This window comes from Octopus bimaculoides, chromosome 6, assembly GCF_001194135.2.
Source record: "Octopus bimaculoides isolate UCB-OBI-ISO-001 chromosome 6, ASM119413v2, whole genome shotgun sequence".
Classification (NCBI taxonomy): domain Eukaryota; kingdom Metazoa; phylum Mollusca; class Cephalopoda; order Octopoda; family Octopodidae; genus Octopus; species Octopus bimaculoides.
In genome coordinates this window covers 21,896,708-21,909,736 of record NC_068986.1, presented here as the reverse complement: position 1 = coordinate 21,909,736, position 13,029 = coordinate 21,896,708, and the positions used below count along the sequence as shown (strand labels likewise).

At 35.9% G+C, this 13,029-nt stretch overlaps 1 protein-coding gene across 2 annotated transcripts in view; it reads left to right on the top strand.

Moving 5' to 3' along the window:
* LOC106881287 (long-chain-fatty-acid--CoA ligase 5) overlaps positions 1-13,029 on the top strand; it is a 91,749-nt gene that overhangs the window by 40,542 nt on the left and 38,178 nt on the right. For both annotated transcript variants that reach the window (XM_052968636.1, XM_052968637.1), the window contains 2 exons: positions 7,873-7,981; positions 8,638-8,705. In XM_052968636.1, the coding sequence (XP_052824596.1) occupies positions 7,873-7,981; positions 8,638-8,705 (177 nt within the window). The remainder of the gene's footprint in view (positions 1-7,872; positions 7,982-8,637; positions 8,706-13,029) is intronic.

Below are 13,029 nucleotides of genomic sequence, written 5' to 3'. Positions count from 1 at the left end.
TCGTTTAACGTCCGCTTTCCATGCTAGCATGGGTTGGACGATTTGACTGAGGACTGGTGAAACCGGATGGCAACACCAGGCTCCAGTCTGATTTGGCAGAGTTTCTACAGCTGGATGCCCTTCCTAACGCCAACCACTCAGAGATAACTACTGTGCTGTTTGAATTAGGTAATGTTTTTTTTTTTTTGCAAAGCTCATAATACTTGTGAAGGTGTGTGACTTAGTGGACAGGGTGTTGCATTCAAATTGCAACATCATGATTTCAATTCCTGGACTGGGTTGTGTAATGTGTTCTTAAGCAAAACATTTCATTTCATGTTCCAGTTCACTCACAATGTGTAACTGTGCGACAGATTGGTGTCCAATTTAGGGTGAATGTTGCAATCTCAGTTACTTATATAGCATGGAAACTGAGTAACCAGTACTATGAACTCTAGGACTTGAGACAGTAATGTCCAAGTGTTGATGGTGATGATGTTAATACTTGTTATGGTTCATTGGTTCAAACAGTTGATATCTTACATTGTGTTTTCTTATATTCTTTCAGAAAAATCTCTTTTTACACTGTGAGGCTTCTTGTGAAAAATTATCATTGAGGCATTGGCATGGCTGTGTGATAACAACTTCGCTTCTCAATCACATAGCTTTAGGTTCAGTCACATTGCCTACCAAATTTACCTACAAGGCATTAGTTAGTCTGGGGCTATAAATATAAACATTTTCTCAAGGTGCCACAGAGTAGAACTGAACCCAAAATCATGTGGCTGCAAACAAACTTCTTTAACTACAGCGCTATGCCTGAGAACAAAAGAAAACAAAAAGAACAAAGCTAAAAAGAAAATATGTAAATGACCCTTGAAAGTAAAATGTTATGCATCAGTGTTGTGTGGCCCCAGGTTAAGTTGACCTAGAATTTGAAGGAGATTGGAGTTATGCAGTTTTGCCAGGATGAGTGACCACTTGGGAACTCCTTTGTTGCTTTGGTTTGCAGAGTGTAGCATAAGTATGTAAGTGATTAACTCTTAACCCTGTAGCATTCAGATTACTCAGTCAAATGTAATACTTATTTAATCACATTATTTCAAATTTATAAGGTGCCCAGCTGGCAGAATCGTTAGCATGCCGGGCAAAATGCTTGTGGTATTTTGTCTGTCTTTATGTTCTGAGTTCAAATTCTGCCAATGTTGACTTTGCCTTTCATCCTTTCGGGCCCAATAAATTAATTACCAGTTGTGTTCTGGAGTTGATCTAATCGACTGGCCCCCTCCCACAAATTTCAGGCTTTGTGACTATAGTAGAAAAGAATTGTTAGTGCACTGGACAAAATGCTTAGCAGTAGTTCACCCATTGCTATGTTCTGAGTTCAAATTCCACTGAGGTCGACTTTCATCCTTTTGGGGTTAATAGATTAAGCACCAGTTGAGTACTGGGGTCGATGTAATCAACTATCCCCTTCCCCCAAATTTCAGGCCCTGTGCCTATAATAGAAAGGATTATTTCAAATTTATCAAAGATGGTGACCTGGCAGAATTGTTCATATGCTGGGCAAAATGCTCAACAGCATTTCATCTGTCTTTTATGTTCTGAGTTCAAATTTGCTAGGGTCAGCTTTGCTTTTCATTCTTTCAGAGTCGATAAATTAAGTACCAGTCAAATACTGGGGGTTGATGAAATTGGTTAGTCCTCTACCCCCAAATATTAGGCCTTGCATCTATAGTAGAAAGGCTTAATTTTATATTCATCATGCACAAACTCGTAACTTTGAGATTTCGATGATGTGATTGTTTATTTCTGAGAACAGCATTATAGAAAATTGTGAGGCCAGACAGATCTCATCAGTTTCAACATAAAAGAGGTAGAATATATGTGATAAAAGATACTTTCCCAAGGTACCATGCAGTGACACTGAACTTGAAACCATGTGGTTGGAAATGAAGCTTCTTAACAGGCACAGCCATGCCTGTGTCTTTGTGGAATCATTTAGAGTTAAAGCTGTAATTTTAAGCTAATTTCAAGCCACCTTCTCTATTATTAATCTTAGCTCTAACATTGATAAAATCAGTTAAGTAGCTGCTTACTCACCTGTCAGGTGAGACGAGAAACCTGATTGATTTTCTTTTCTGACCAGAAAACAAGATAGACAAGTATAGGATCAATGACATTCAGTCAGTTCCTTATTACAACATAGATACTTGATCAATAACTTTTTGTGTGTGTGTGTGTGTGATTACACAAACTTTGAGAGATAGAAGCATTTATCATTGGGAGGAAAACATTTGAATGAGAAAGATGTCTCTGTGATGGTTGTCTCCCACTAGCTTTTAGATGGTAAATATTTAGACAACTATAAATCAGTATTATTAATTAGGAAGGAACTGATTGTTTCCAAGTCTTATTACTGGTATAAAATGTCCATTTATATAGTATGTAGCATAAAGAATAGTTTTATTAGACTGTATGCAATTCAGAGAACCATGGGTGTGCGAATAAGAAACACTGATGTTAAAATTCTGTATTTTTTCAAGTATTCTTTTTGTATCTACCACTAGAAAGAATTTTGCTCTTCCCAGTTTTATAAATATTTCAAAAATATGTATCATCATCATCGTAATTTAATGTCTGCCTTCCATGCTGGCATGTATATATAAATATATGTATATAAATTAGTGTCAGTGACATGAAAAATGCCTCTAGCACATGCTATAAAGTGCTTGGTGTTAGGAAGGACATCCAGCCAAATTGACCATGCCAAACAGCACAATGCAGTCCTTGGATTCATCAGTTGCTGTCAAACTGTCCAACCATGCCAGGATAAATCATGGACATTAAATGATGATAATGGTTATATGGCTTATTATGTATATATGTGTATGAAATGCATTAAGATACAATCAGTATAAGAGATAAGCCTTTCAACAATCTTTTCAACTGGTTTAACTTGAGTAATCAGGAAGAAAATTTAGTTTAGATGAGATGCAGTCAAGATTTATACCAGGACAGGATACTTCTGATGGCCTGTCTCTGGAGCAAAAGGTTTTAGCAACCAAGCCTTTGTTGACCTACAAATGATTTTTGACAGGTTATCATACTCTGTCCTGTGGTCAATAGGAAAACTAGGCATACATGGACAGCATGCCAGAACGTTGCAAACCATGTACACACATGCTGTTGTAGTGTGAGTATTAGTAACGAGATCAACAAGGAATTTAGCCTGCAAATTGCAGTTCATCAGGGGTCAGTTCTCAGCTATCTTCTGTATACTATAGTTCTCCAGACTATCACAGAGTAGTTTAACTCTTTAGCTTTCAGGTTATTATGTCAAATATAATTCTCATTTATTCATTGTTTTCAATTCATCATGTATTATCTTGTAACTTAGATAATTTCCATGATGAGATTGCCTATTTTTAGAATAACATGGTTAGTATATGTGAGTGACTAGGCCTAACCTGTCTGAATATAAAACAGGTACAGTATGAGGACCGGATATGACTATTTTAGTGCTGAAGGGTTTAAAATGGTTTCCTGTGGGAACTTCTCTTTGTTGATAACCGAATTCTCATAGCTCAAGCTGTCACAGGATTCGAGACAAAGCAAGACGTGCAGTGAATAAAATTTAAAGGCATCCTAGCAAAGACAAACTTTTTAGCATGAAAGACAGCAAGATTACAATGACATCTAGGATGTGTCAAAAAATATATATATAGAATACCATACATTGTATCTTAATGTAAGCTAAGGTTGCACAGATGATGCAGTGGTATCTCAGGGAGCCTAACACACATGGAGGACTTGATACTACTATATTTAACTGTTGGATTAACTGTGTCAAATCCTTCTTTATTATGTTAAATGTACACTTGGTCATCAAAGCCAAACCCATTAATGTTTGAATCACCTGATTACAAGATTTCTGAGCAGTTTGTTGATGTCCAGTTCTTATGTTCATAAGCAAACTGAATGTGGGCACCTCGGTTTTTTTTTTTAACATATAACGCCTCCAATAAGTCCGAACTGCTATAGTAAATTTTTGATTGTAGTGACACAATCTACAAATGGTATTTCTGTTAAACTTTGTTTAAAATATCAACTGCAGTCATCTTTCTGTTCTAAATATATCCGTCCATTCTTTCAGTAGATTTTCCTGGCTGCCCTGATTGAGGGCAGTCAGAATAGCCATTATCTACTTTGGTTTGGTTTCTACTGCCTGATGCCCTTCCTAAAGCCAACTACTATACAATTGGGTTGCTTTTTTCATGCTACCAGCACTAGCGAAGTCATCATATAGATTGTGAAACTACAAATCCTGAGAGAGATAGCTTTATGCTAGGAGATGAAGGGTTAAAGCATGAAAGCCTGAACGGGTCTTTTTTTTTGCTGTAGAAAGGTTACATGACTACTTCATGTTTTAGAAGAGAGGGTTAGGGGTGATTGGAATGGATTAGGAATGAATATGTATGTGAGTTGTGTGTCTGTACATACGTGGTCTGTTTATATCCTCTGCACTTTGCATGAAACCACTGTGATTTACAAGCAGTGAAGCTTGTGATTTCCTTGTCAGCCTTAGCTTTTTACTTTTGAAATAATGTGAAATGAGAAATCCCTTACTTGTAGAACATGTAAGAGTTAGCAATAGGACATCTGGCTGTAAATACAGTACCTTAATAATATACAGGGTGTAACAGAAGTAACATCCATTTTATTGCATTACTTAAAGACATGAATAATAAACTAATGAAAAAAATCGCAGGAGTTTTAGGAAATAAAGAAGAAATTCAATTAGAAACTAGAAAACTCAAATACAAAAGGGCATTACTTCTACCGCACCCTGTATATTCATCTAACTCATGTTAGCGCAGTAAAATGGATGTAGAAATAACTGAATAAACACGTGTGTGTGGATATACTTTCACACATGTAACAGATTTATGTGTCACTTTAGTTCATGAATGTGCTCGATTACTTTGTGTCAGTGTGTGTGTGTGTGTGTGTGTGTGTGTGTGTGTGTGCCATATACACATGGGTAATTGTGTGTATATGTTTGTTCCAGGAAGCTCAAATTGAGAATCTTTGGAATATTCCACAATACTTCACACTATCCTAATTGATTGGATCTGGAGAATGCCAAGCCTGTTTGCTTTGTCCTTTATTGGAAAACACCCAACGTTTACTGGCTTATATGTAAATCTATTGTTACACAGACCATTGCACTTATGATAAAATACACGAATATCATCATCATCATCATCATCATCGTTTTGCTGTCCACCTTTCCATGCTTGCATGGGCGAGACAGAATGTCATTGAGGTAGATGTTCTATAACCAAGTGCCCTTTGTGTTACCAGCCCTCAATTGTTTCAGAGCAAGGTAATATTTCTCCATGAGAGATGAAAAGAGAACGACACTGCTTGTATGATGGTGACACTCACTCTTCACAGTTCTCATGGACAGGTTTCTTTCAGTTTTCTCATAGCAAATCCTTTAAATGGCTTTGGTCTGTATGAAACTATAGTAGAAGACATACTCTGGGTGCCTTTCTGTGGGATTGAACCCGAAACCATATAGTTGAGAAGTGAACTTCTTAACCACACACACACACACACACACATTTCATGTTACATAAAGAAGCATTTGTGACATCTCTCTGCTTAAAATATTAGATGTGTAATTAAATTAATGCATAATATTAATTAAAATAAAAAAAATAAATTTATGTTTTTAATAAATTGATATCTTTGGTATGTCCAAAGTTTACTTTCTTCTGAACATTTTTTCTAAGCAAAAATACCCATTGTCATCATCATCATCATCATCATCATCATCATCGTCATCATCATCTTGATCATTATCATCAACATCACCATTATTGCTATCACCATCATCACTGCCACCACCATTGTTCTATGGATGCTTTCCATATTGGTATTGGGTAAGATAGACTGTCATAGTTTGAGTTAGTTTTGATTTGGAGTTTACTGACATTGTAGCTGTGTTGGAGGACCCATGCCTTAGTCATGTTTCATTTTGGCCTGGTTTCTACCGTTGAATGCACTTCCTATCAGCAACCACCTTTACTGTATGTATTGAGTGCATTTTATTGTGGCACCAGCACTAGTGAGTTTACCTTGTATTACAAAAGACTAAAGGCTCTATTCTATAGTATGTTTGACTGTTCAGGGCAAGTGACTAAGAGGGTAGACAGAAAAGAGAATGACAATAGAAGTGGAATAAGAGTGGCTTGTAATTGAAGATAGTAACCGTACAATGACAGTGATTGGAGTGAAAAGGTGGTAGAGCGTCATGGATAGTAATTGAGGTGGATGACGTAAGTGATGGCTGTTAATAATAATCAATAGTTTGGGGAAATGGGAGTGATAATTTCAATAAATAAATAGGTAAAATCTATTTATATGCAAACAAATTGCCAGTGTTATTGAATTGGGCTGTCATGGAAAAATGGAATATTACTTTCTCATTTGGATAGGTGCAGGTATGGCTGAATGGTTATGAAGTTTGCTTTCCAACCATATGGTTTTAAGTTCAGTCCTGCTGCATGGCACCTTGAACAAGCCTCTTCTACTATAGCTCTGGGCTGTTGGTGAAGTTGGAAAATGAGAGAAGCCAATGATATGTGTGTTTGTGTGTGTGATTTATGTGTGTTTGTGTGTGTGATTTATGTGTGTTTGTGTGTGTGATTTATGTGTGTTTGTGTGTGTGATTTATATATGTATGTGGTGTGTGAGTGGATGTTTTATGTATGTGGTGTGTGTGTGTGTGTTTTATGTATGTGGTGTGTGTATGTGTTTTATGTATGTATGTGGTATATATGTGTGATTTATGTATGTATGTGGTATGTGCGGGTGATTTATGTATGTATGTGTAATTTATGTATAAATGTGGTGTGTGTGAGTGAGTACATGAATGTGTGTGTGTTTGTGTCTCCTTGTCTTGAAATCTCACAGTTATAAACAAGTGCCACTGACATACAAATGTTACTGTCATGCAAGCTGTGTTCGTTTCCAATCTTCTATATAAACATGCCTGGCCATGGGGAAAGCTGGTGAAAAGAAGGGCATCTGGCAGTAGAAAATCTGCCTCAACAAACCCTGACCAATGCAAGTTTGGAAAAGCAGACATTGGCTGTGTGGTTAAGTGATTTTAGGTTCAGTCCCACTGCATGGCACCTTGGACAAGTGTCTTCTTCTATAGCCCTTGTGAGTAAAATTAGTGGATGAAAACTGTGTGGAAGCTCATTGTGTATATCTGCATGTGTCTGTATTTGTCACCCTCCCTGATCACTGCTGCTGGGTAACTAGTGTTGTTTTACTTATTCCCCCCCAAACATAGCAGTTCAGCAAAAGAATTGATGGAATAAGTGAATAAATACCTGTCTTTAACCCTTTAGAATTTAGATTATTCTGTGAAATGTAAAACTTATTTATCCACACTGCTTGGAATTAATCATGCATTATCTTGTAAATTTGAGATTTCAAAGATGTGACTGTTTATTTTTAGAATGACATTGTAGGGTAGGGTGTGAGAGACCTGATCTGGCCAGTTTGAACCTAAAACAAGTAGAATATCTGGGCCAGGTATGATCGGTTTAAATGTTAAAGGGTTAAGATGTAAGCACTAGGGGTAATTTGTTTGACTAAAACCCATCAAGGCGGTGTCCCAGCATGGTCGCAGCCCAATGACTAAAACAAGTAAGATAGAGGATTAAAATGATAATCAATTAAAGTGTTTCAGGAATGTTTCACATGAAGAATTAGGATTAGCCTTTAAACTGGAAATCTTAGAAATTTTTACTCTTTTCTTTTTGTTGTTATATCCTGTTGGATTCTTGACTGAATTTAATTCTTTAATTTCAGGGCAGAGAAAAAATCAGGAAATCTGTAATGCCAGAGAGTTCAAATATAAATAATTCCAATGATGTAACAACTCTTTATGAAGCATTGTTAAAAGGAGCATCACTGTCTGGTAAGTAGATGTAATTTATTTAAATTTATTTAAATTCACTGAATATTTCAAAATGGATGCAGGTGTGGCTGTGTGGTTAAGAAGCTTGCTTCCCAACCACCTGGTTTTGGGTTCAGTCCCACTGCATGGCACCTTGGGCAAGTGTCTTCTTTTATAGTCCCAAAGCCTGTGATTGGATTTGGTAGATGGAAACTGAAAGAAGCCTGCTGTGTATGTGCCTTTGTGTTTGGCCCCCTCCTACTACTTGACAACCAGTGTTGGTTTGTTTATATCCCTGTAACTTAGCAGTTTGGCAAAAGAGACTAGTAGAATAATGGAAAATAATGAAAACAAAATAGCTTTGCAATTATTAAGCTGGTGTTTAGAAGATAAATTAACATGAAATTTTGATGGAAGGTTTTAATTTAAATCGCTCTAAAACAAGAAGTTTGTATCAGAGAACCAGAGGCAGTTTCAGGTGGGTTGATATCATAAGGGTTAAAATATCAGCATCTGGTAAAGTGTTGAAAAGTAAATTCACCTCAGTTATGAAATAAGTCCAGTAGATCTGGCTAATTGCTATGTTGCAAGCTATGAAAACTTCTTTATATTGTAATATTTTCAATTTTCTTTTAAGCAGTATACCATCTAAATAATTCTTTTATTTCTAATTACAGTGTCTGGAAAACTCTTAGGGTGGCGACCAAATCAGACTGCCCCTTACACATGGTTAACTTACAATGATGTATGTATCAAAAACTGTTACTAAAAATATAATTTCTATTTTGTTGCTTAACCCTCTTGTGTTAATTAACCCTTTTCTTAGCATATTTCTGTTGAGATGCTCTGTGTTTCTGTCAATTAATTTTAAATATAACAAGGAATTTAGTAAAATAACTAAGTTATCATTAAGCTAGTGTTCGGAGCATAAATTGTGACTAAGGTTTGGTGGAAGATTTTAATTCAGAACTTTTGAAAACAAGACGTTTGTACTATAGAGCCAGAGGCAGTTTCCGGCAGGCTGGTAATGAAAGGGTTAATTAAAAACTCATTAACCAGTATATACATTAAATGTTGCCAACTGTATATTGCAGATTTTAGTATTAACGTAACCAGTTTGTCTAAATTTGAACTCTTATATATGAAATATATGAATACTTTTGAATTGAAGCAGTAATTATAATATCATGGATTATTTAACCCTTTAGAGTTCAGATTAATCTGTCAAATGTAATGCTTATTTGTTCACGTTATTTTGAATTATTCAGGTTCAAGAGGGGTGTCCACAATATTTGCTTGTAACTTTGTTAATTTTTTACATACAGATTTTAAATTTTGTCAGTGGGTGATTCTATACCAGTTGATTGTAGTTATGTGATTTTAGCTGATCTTGCTGATTAAATTTGACTTTAATGGGCAGGTAGATTTAATTGACAGGTGTAAAAGAATAACATTATGGATAAATACTAAAACTGAAATTCTTAATGCATCTTACCTGTTTGATTTGTTATTGAAATTATCCTGGTTGTCAACTGCCAACAATTTTGCCATTTTTCAAGATGTGGTACATTAATTTGAATTAATTGAAATACAAGTATAATGGGTACAAGATTTTATTCTTTCTCTATATTTCATTCAAACATTTTCATTGAAAATAAAGTACAACATTTTTTTTACTAGCCAATATATCATTGGCTGTGTGGTCTTATACAATTTATTGAATACATTTACATAACCGAATGCATCTAATAAAAAAAAAACTCATTAACAGGTGAGGCAAAGGTGAATACAGGTGTGTAACATACTGAAAATTAATGTGTATTTCTCACTTTCACATGTTGTTTGTAATAAAATGAAGGAATATATGATAGTATTACTATCAAACAACAAAATATAGTTTTGCCATATTTCAATCGTGAAACTGTCCAAAACGAACACATGTATGAGGTCTCAACCTGATATCCTTTTTGCAGTTTTTCTCTTTTTGCAGCAAACACAGTCTGCAAAATTTTTTCCTTCCATTTATTTTTTTCCACTTTATGGAAGTCAATATTTTCTCTGTTGATATCCACCTCAGTTAATTTTGCTTTTCTCCCTGTTCTGTGCTTTCTGGAAGAAAAGCCCTCATAACTGAGATATGATATCAACCCAAAATTTCAAATGATTCTAGTCCTTTGGTGGCGGAGGTACCTTGTGGCTTTTACATAAACAATATATGAATTGACTATAGTTCAACATAATGCTGGAGATATATGGATCACCATTACCTTATATCAGGATTCCAGTAGTTCCACAGTTAAGGAAGCTGCTTGATACCAAACATAATGTTTATAGTAAAAAAAGCTCGCATTTTCACAATATAAGTTGGCTGCCATAGTGAATCATGTCTTCCATGAATAGAAATTATGCGTTGAGCATTTATTTCTTCCATGACAGTTTCAAAAAACTTTTTGGTAAAAATAAAGAGTCCAGTGGTTGAGCATTGGGAGGTAGACTGTATTGTGGACTAGTCTTTTCTGTGAAATCGGCAATTCTGGTTGATGTAATCTTCAACCCTGTTGCTGTAATGTTTCCAATATCATTTTCATCACTTTAATGTTTATCACTTTCATTATCAAAAATTTTCCTTGTCCAATGAAGATTCATAAATATCAATATGATTTGTCTCAAGACAAATCACTTGTTTCATTTATATTTTGTACATCAAAAGTGAAACCTTTGAAGTCAGAATCGCTACTTGCTGACACGGTATCGCTAAAAACTAAGATATACATTTCTCTTCAGACATTGAAAAACCCAAGAAGTTTAAAAAATTTCACGATATTTTTTACTTGAATAAAGGTGGGAAAGGCTTTATCTCGAATTCTCAAAGCTACGAGAATTCAGTTATGTGATTTGTTTAATTTTTTTGATGATTTTATAGAGAAATCAGATAAGCCGGATTTGGCCGGTTCAAACAAATAAAGAGGAATAATTTTTGGCTGGTTATGGCTGGTCTAAACACTAAAGGGTTAATATTAGCATCTGAATAATAAATAAGAGAGAAGATGAAAAAGAAAAATGCTTATCTTCAACTTAACCATTTTGTTAGTCTGGATGGTTTGTCCACATTACTCTATAAGGTGCATAGAACTGGTTTCCCAGTTTCCCTGGCATAGATATCCCTCCTTGGACAGCACACTAGTCCATCACAGGATTACGCATTTTTACCAGCTGAATAGACTGGAACCATGTGGGATGAAGTATTTTGCTCAAGAACACAATTCATCTCCTGGTCCAGGAATCAAAACCACAATCTCACGACCATGAGTCAAACGCTCTAATCACAAGCTCATGCACCTCCATGTTAGTTCAAATACTTTTCAATAATTTAGCCGGTGACGCGTGGAAAGCACCATTCGAGCATGATTGTTGCCAGTGTCGTCCTACCGGCACATGTGCCTGTAGCATGTGAAAAACAATATTCAAGCGTGTCGTTGCCAGTGCCGCCGGACTGACTCCCGTGCAGATAGCATGTAAAAAGACCTTTTGAGCATGGTCGTTGCCAGAACTGTCTGACTGGCCCTCTCATGCTGGTGGCACGTAAAAGCACCCACTACACTCTCGGAGTGGTTGGCGTTAAGAAGAGCACCCAGCTGTAGAAACTTTGCCAGATCAGATTGGAGCCTGGTGCAGCCTTCCGGCTCACCAGTCCTCAGTCAAACTGTCCAACCCATGCCAGCATGGAAAGCGGACGTTAAACGATGATGATGTATATTGGTTGAGTAATTGTTTTGTTTTCAGAGAAAGATCCCTTTTCTTACCAGTTTAGGGTGAAAGTGGTACCTCTTGTTCATTAACAGATCTGTGGCTGACATAATAACCTATCAATAATTTGTGTAAGAGTACAGCATAAAAGGTTTGAACTGATAATTATGTGAACATCAGTCCAACACTCTAAACTCATTATAGAGTTCAATTGTATCAATCTTTTTGTATTTTCCACTCTAAACACAAGGTTTACTTGCTCTTAAGTTAAAATTTAATTTCTGTTACTACTGTACTCTAAGTCACTTGCATCACTTTGAAGAAGTATCTTCTACTATAGCCGTGGGCCAACCAAAGGCTTGTGAGTGGATTCGGTAGATGGAAACTGACAGAAGAAGCCTGTCATGTGTGCGTATGTGTGTGTGCATGTGTGTACCCTCTTGATTTGACATCTTACGATTATGATAAATAAGTATAAATGTTTGTTTCCAGTCTTGCATGTAAAATATATCTGGCTGTGGGGAAATATTACCTTGCTTGGAAATAAGTGAGAATTTGTGACAGGCAGGGGACTTGGATGGAGATAATCTGCCTTAACATATTCTGTCTGACCCAAGCAGGCATGGAATTGTGGATTTTAAACGACGGTGAGGATGATGATGATGATGATGATGATGACTGATTATTATGTACACCTATTTATTCAGTTGTGTTTGGGTAGGCGTATTATAAGGGGCACGGGGCGTCTATGTGATCATTGTTCTGTCTGTTGATTTAGCTCCTTCCAGCTGTTTCTTTTATTTAATTTGGGTGGGTAAGTTGACACAAATGTAAGAACATTGAAATTCATACTTAACAGAAGGTTGACTGATTCTTTTATGGCTCCAAGGCTGTAAAATAATACCAGACAGTCTACGAATTGAAAGACTGACACAGTTTGGAATGTGAAATTGACTGGTTACTTGTCATACAAGTCTAGTAGTTAGAATGCTTAAATTTAAATCTTGCTTAAAAAAAAAAAATATTACTCAGAGTAAGACACAGCTCACAGTATTATTTACTATCTTTTATCTTTTACTTGTTTCAGTCATTAGACTGGTTGTTTCTCAACCTTTTTACTCTTGCGTAACCCTTAAAATAAATTACATATCTCAAGGAACCTGTGTACAAAAAAATTATATACCATATCTTATATTTTTTCATTATAGCAGATATCACACGCACGCACGCACGCACGCACACACACACACACACACACACACACACACAGATATATATATATAATTACTATTTGTAAATCTCTCAACGAGAGATATTCAGCA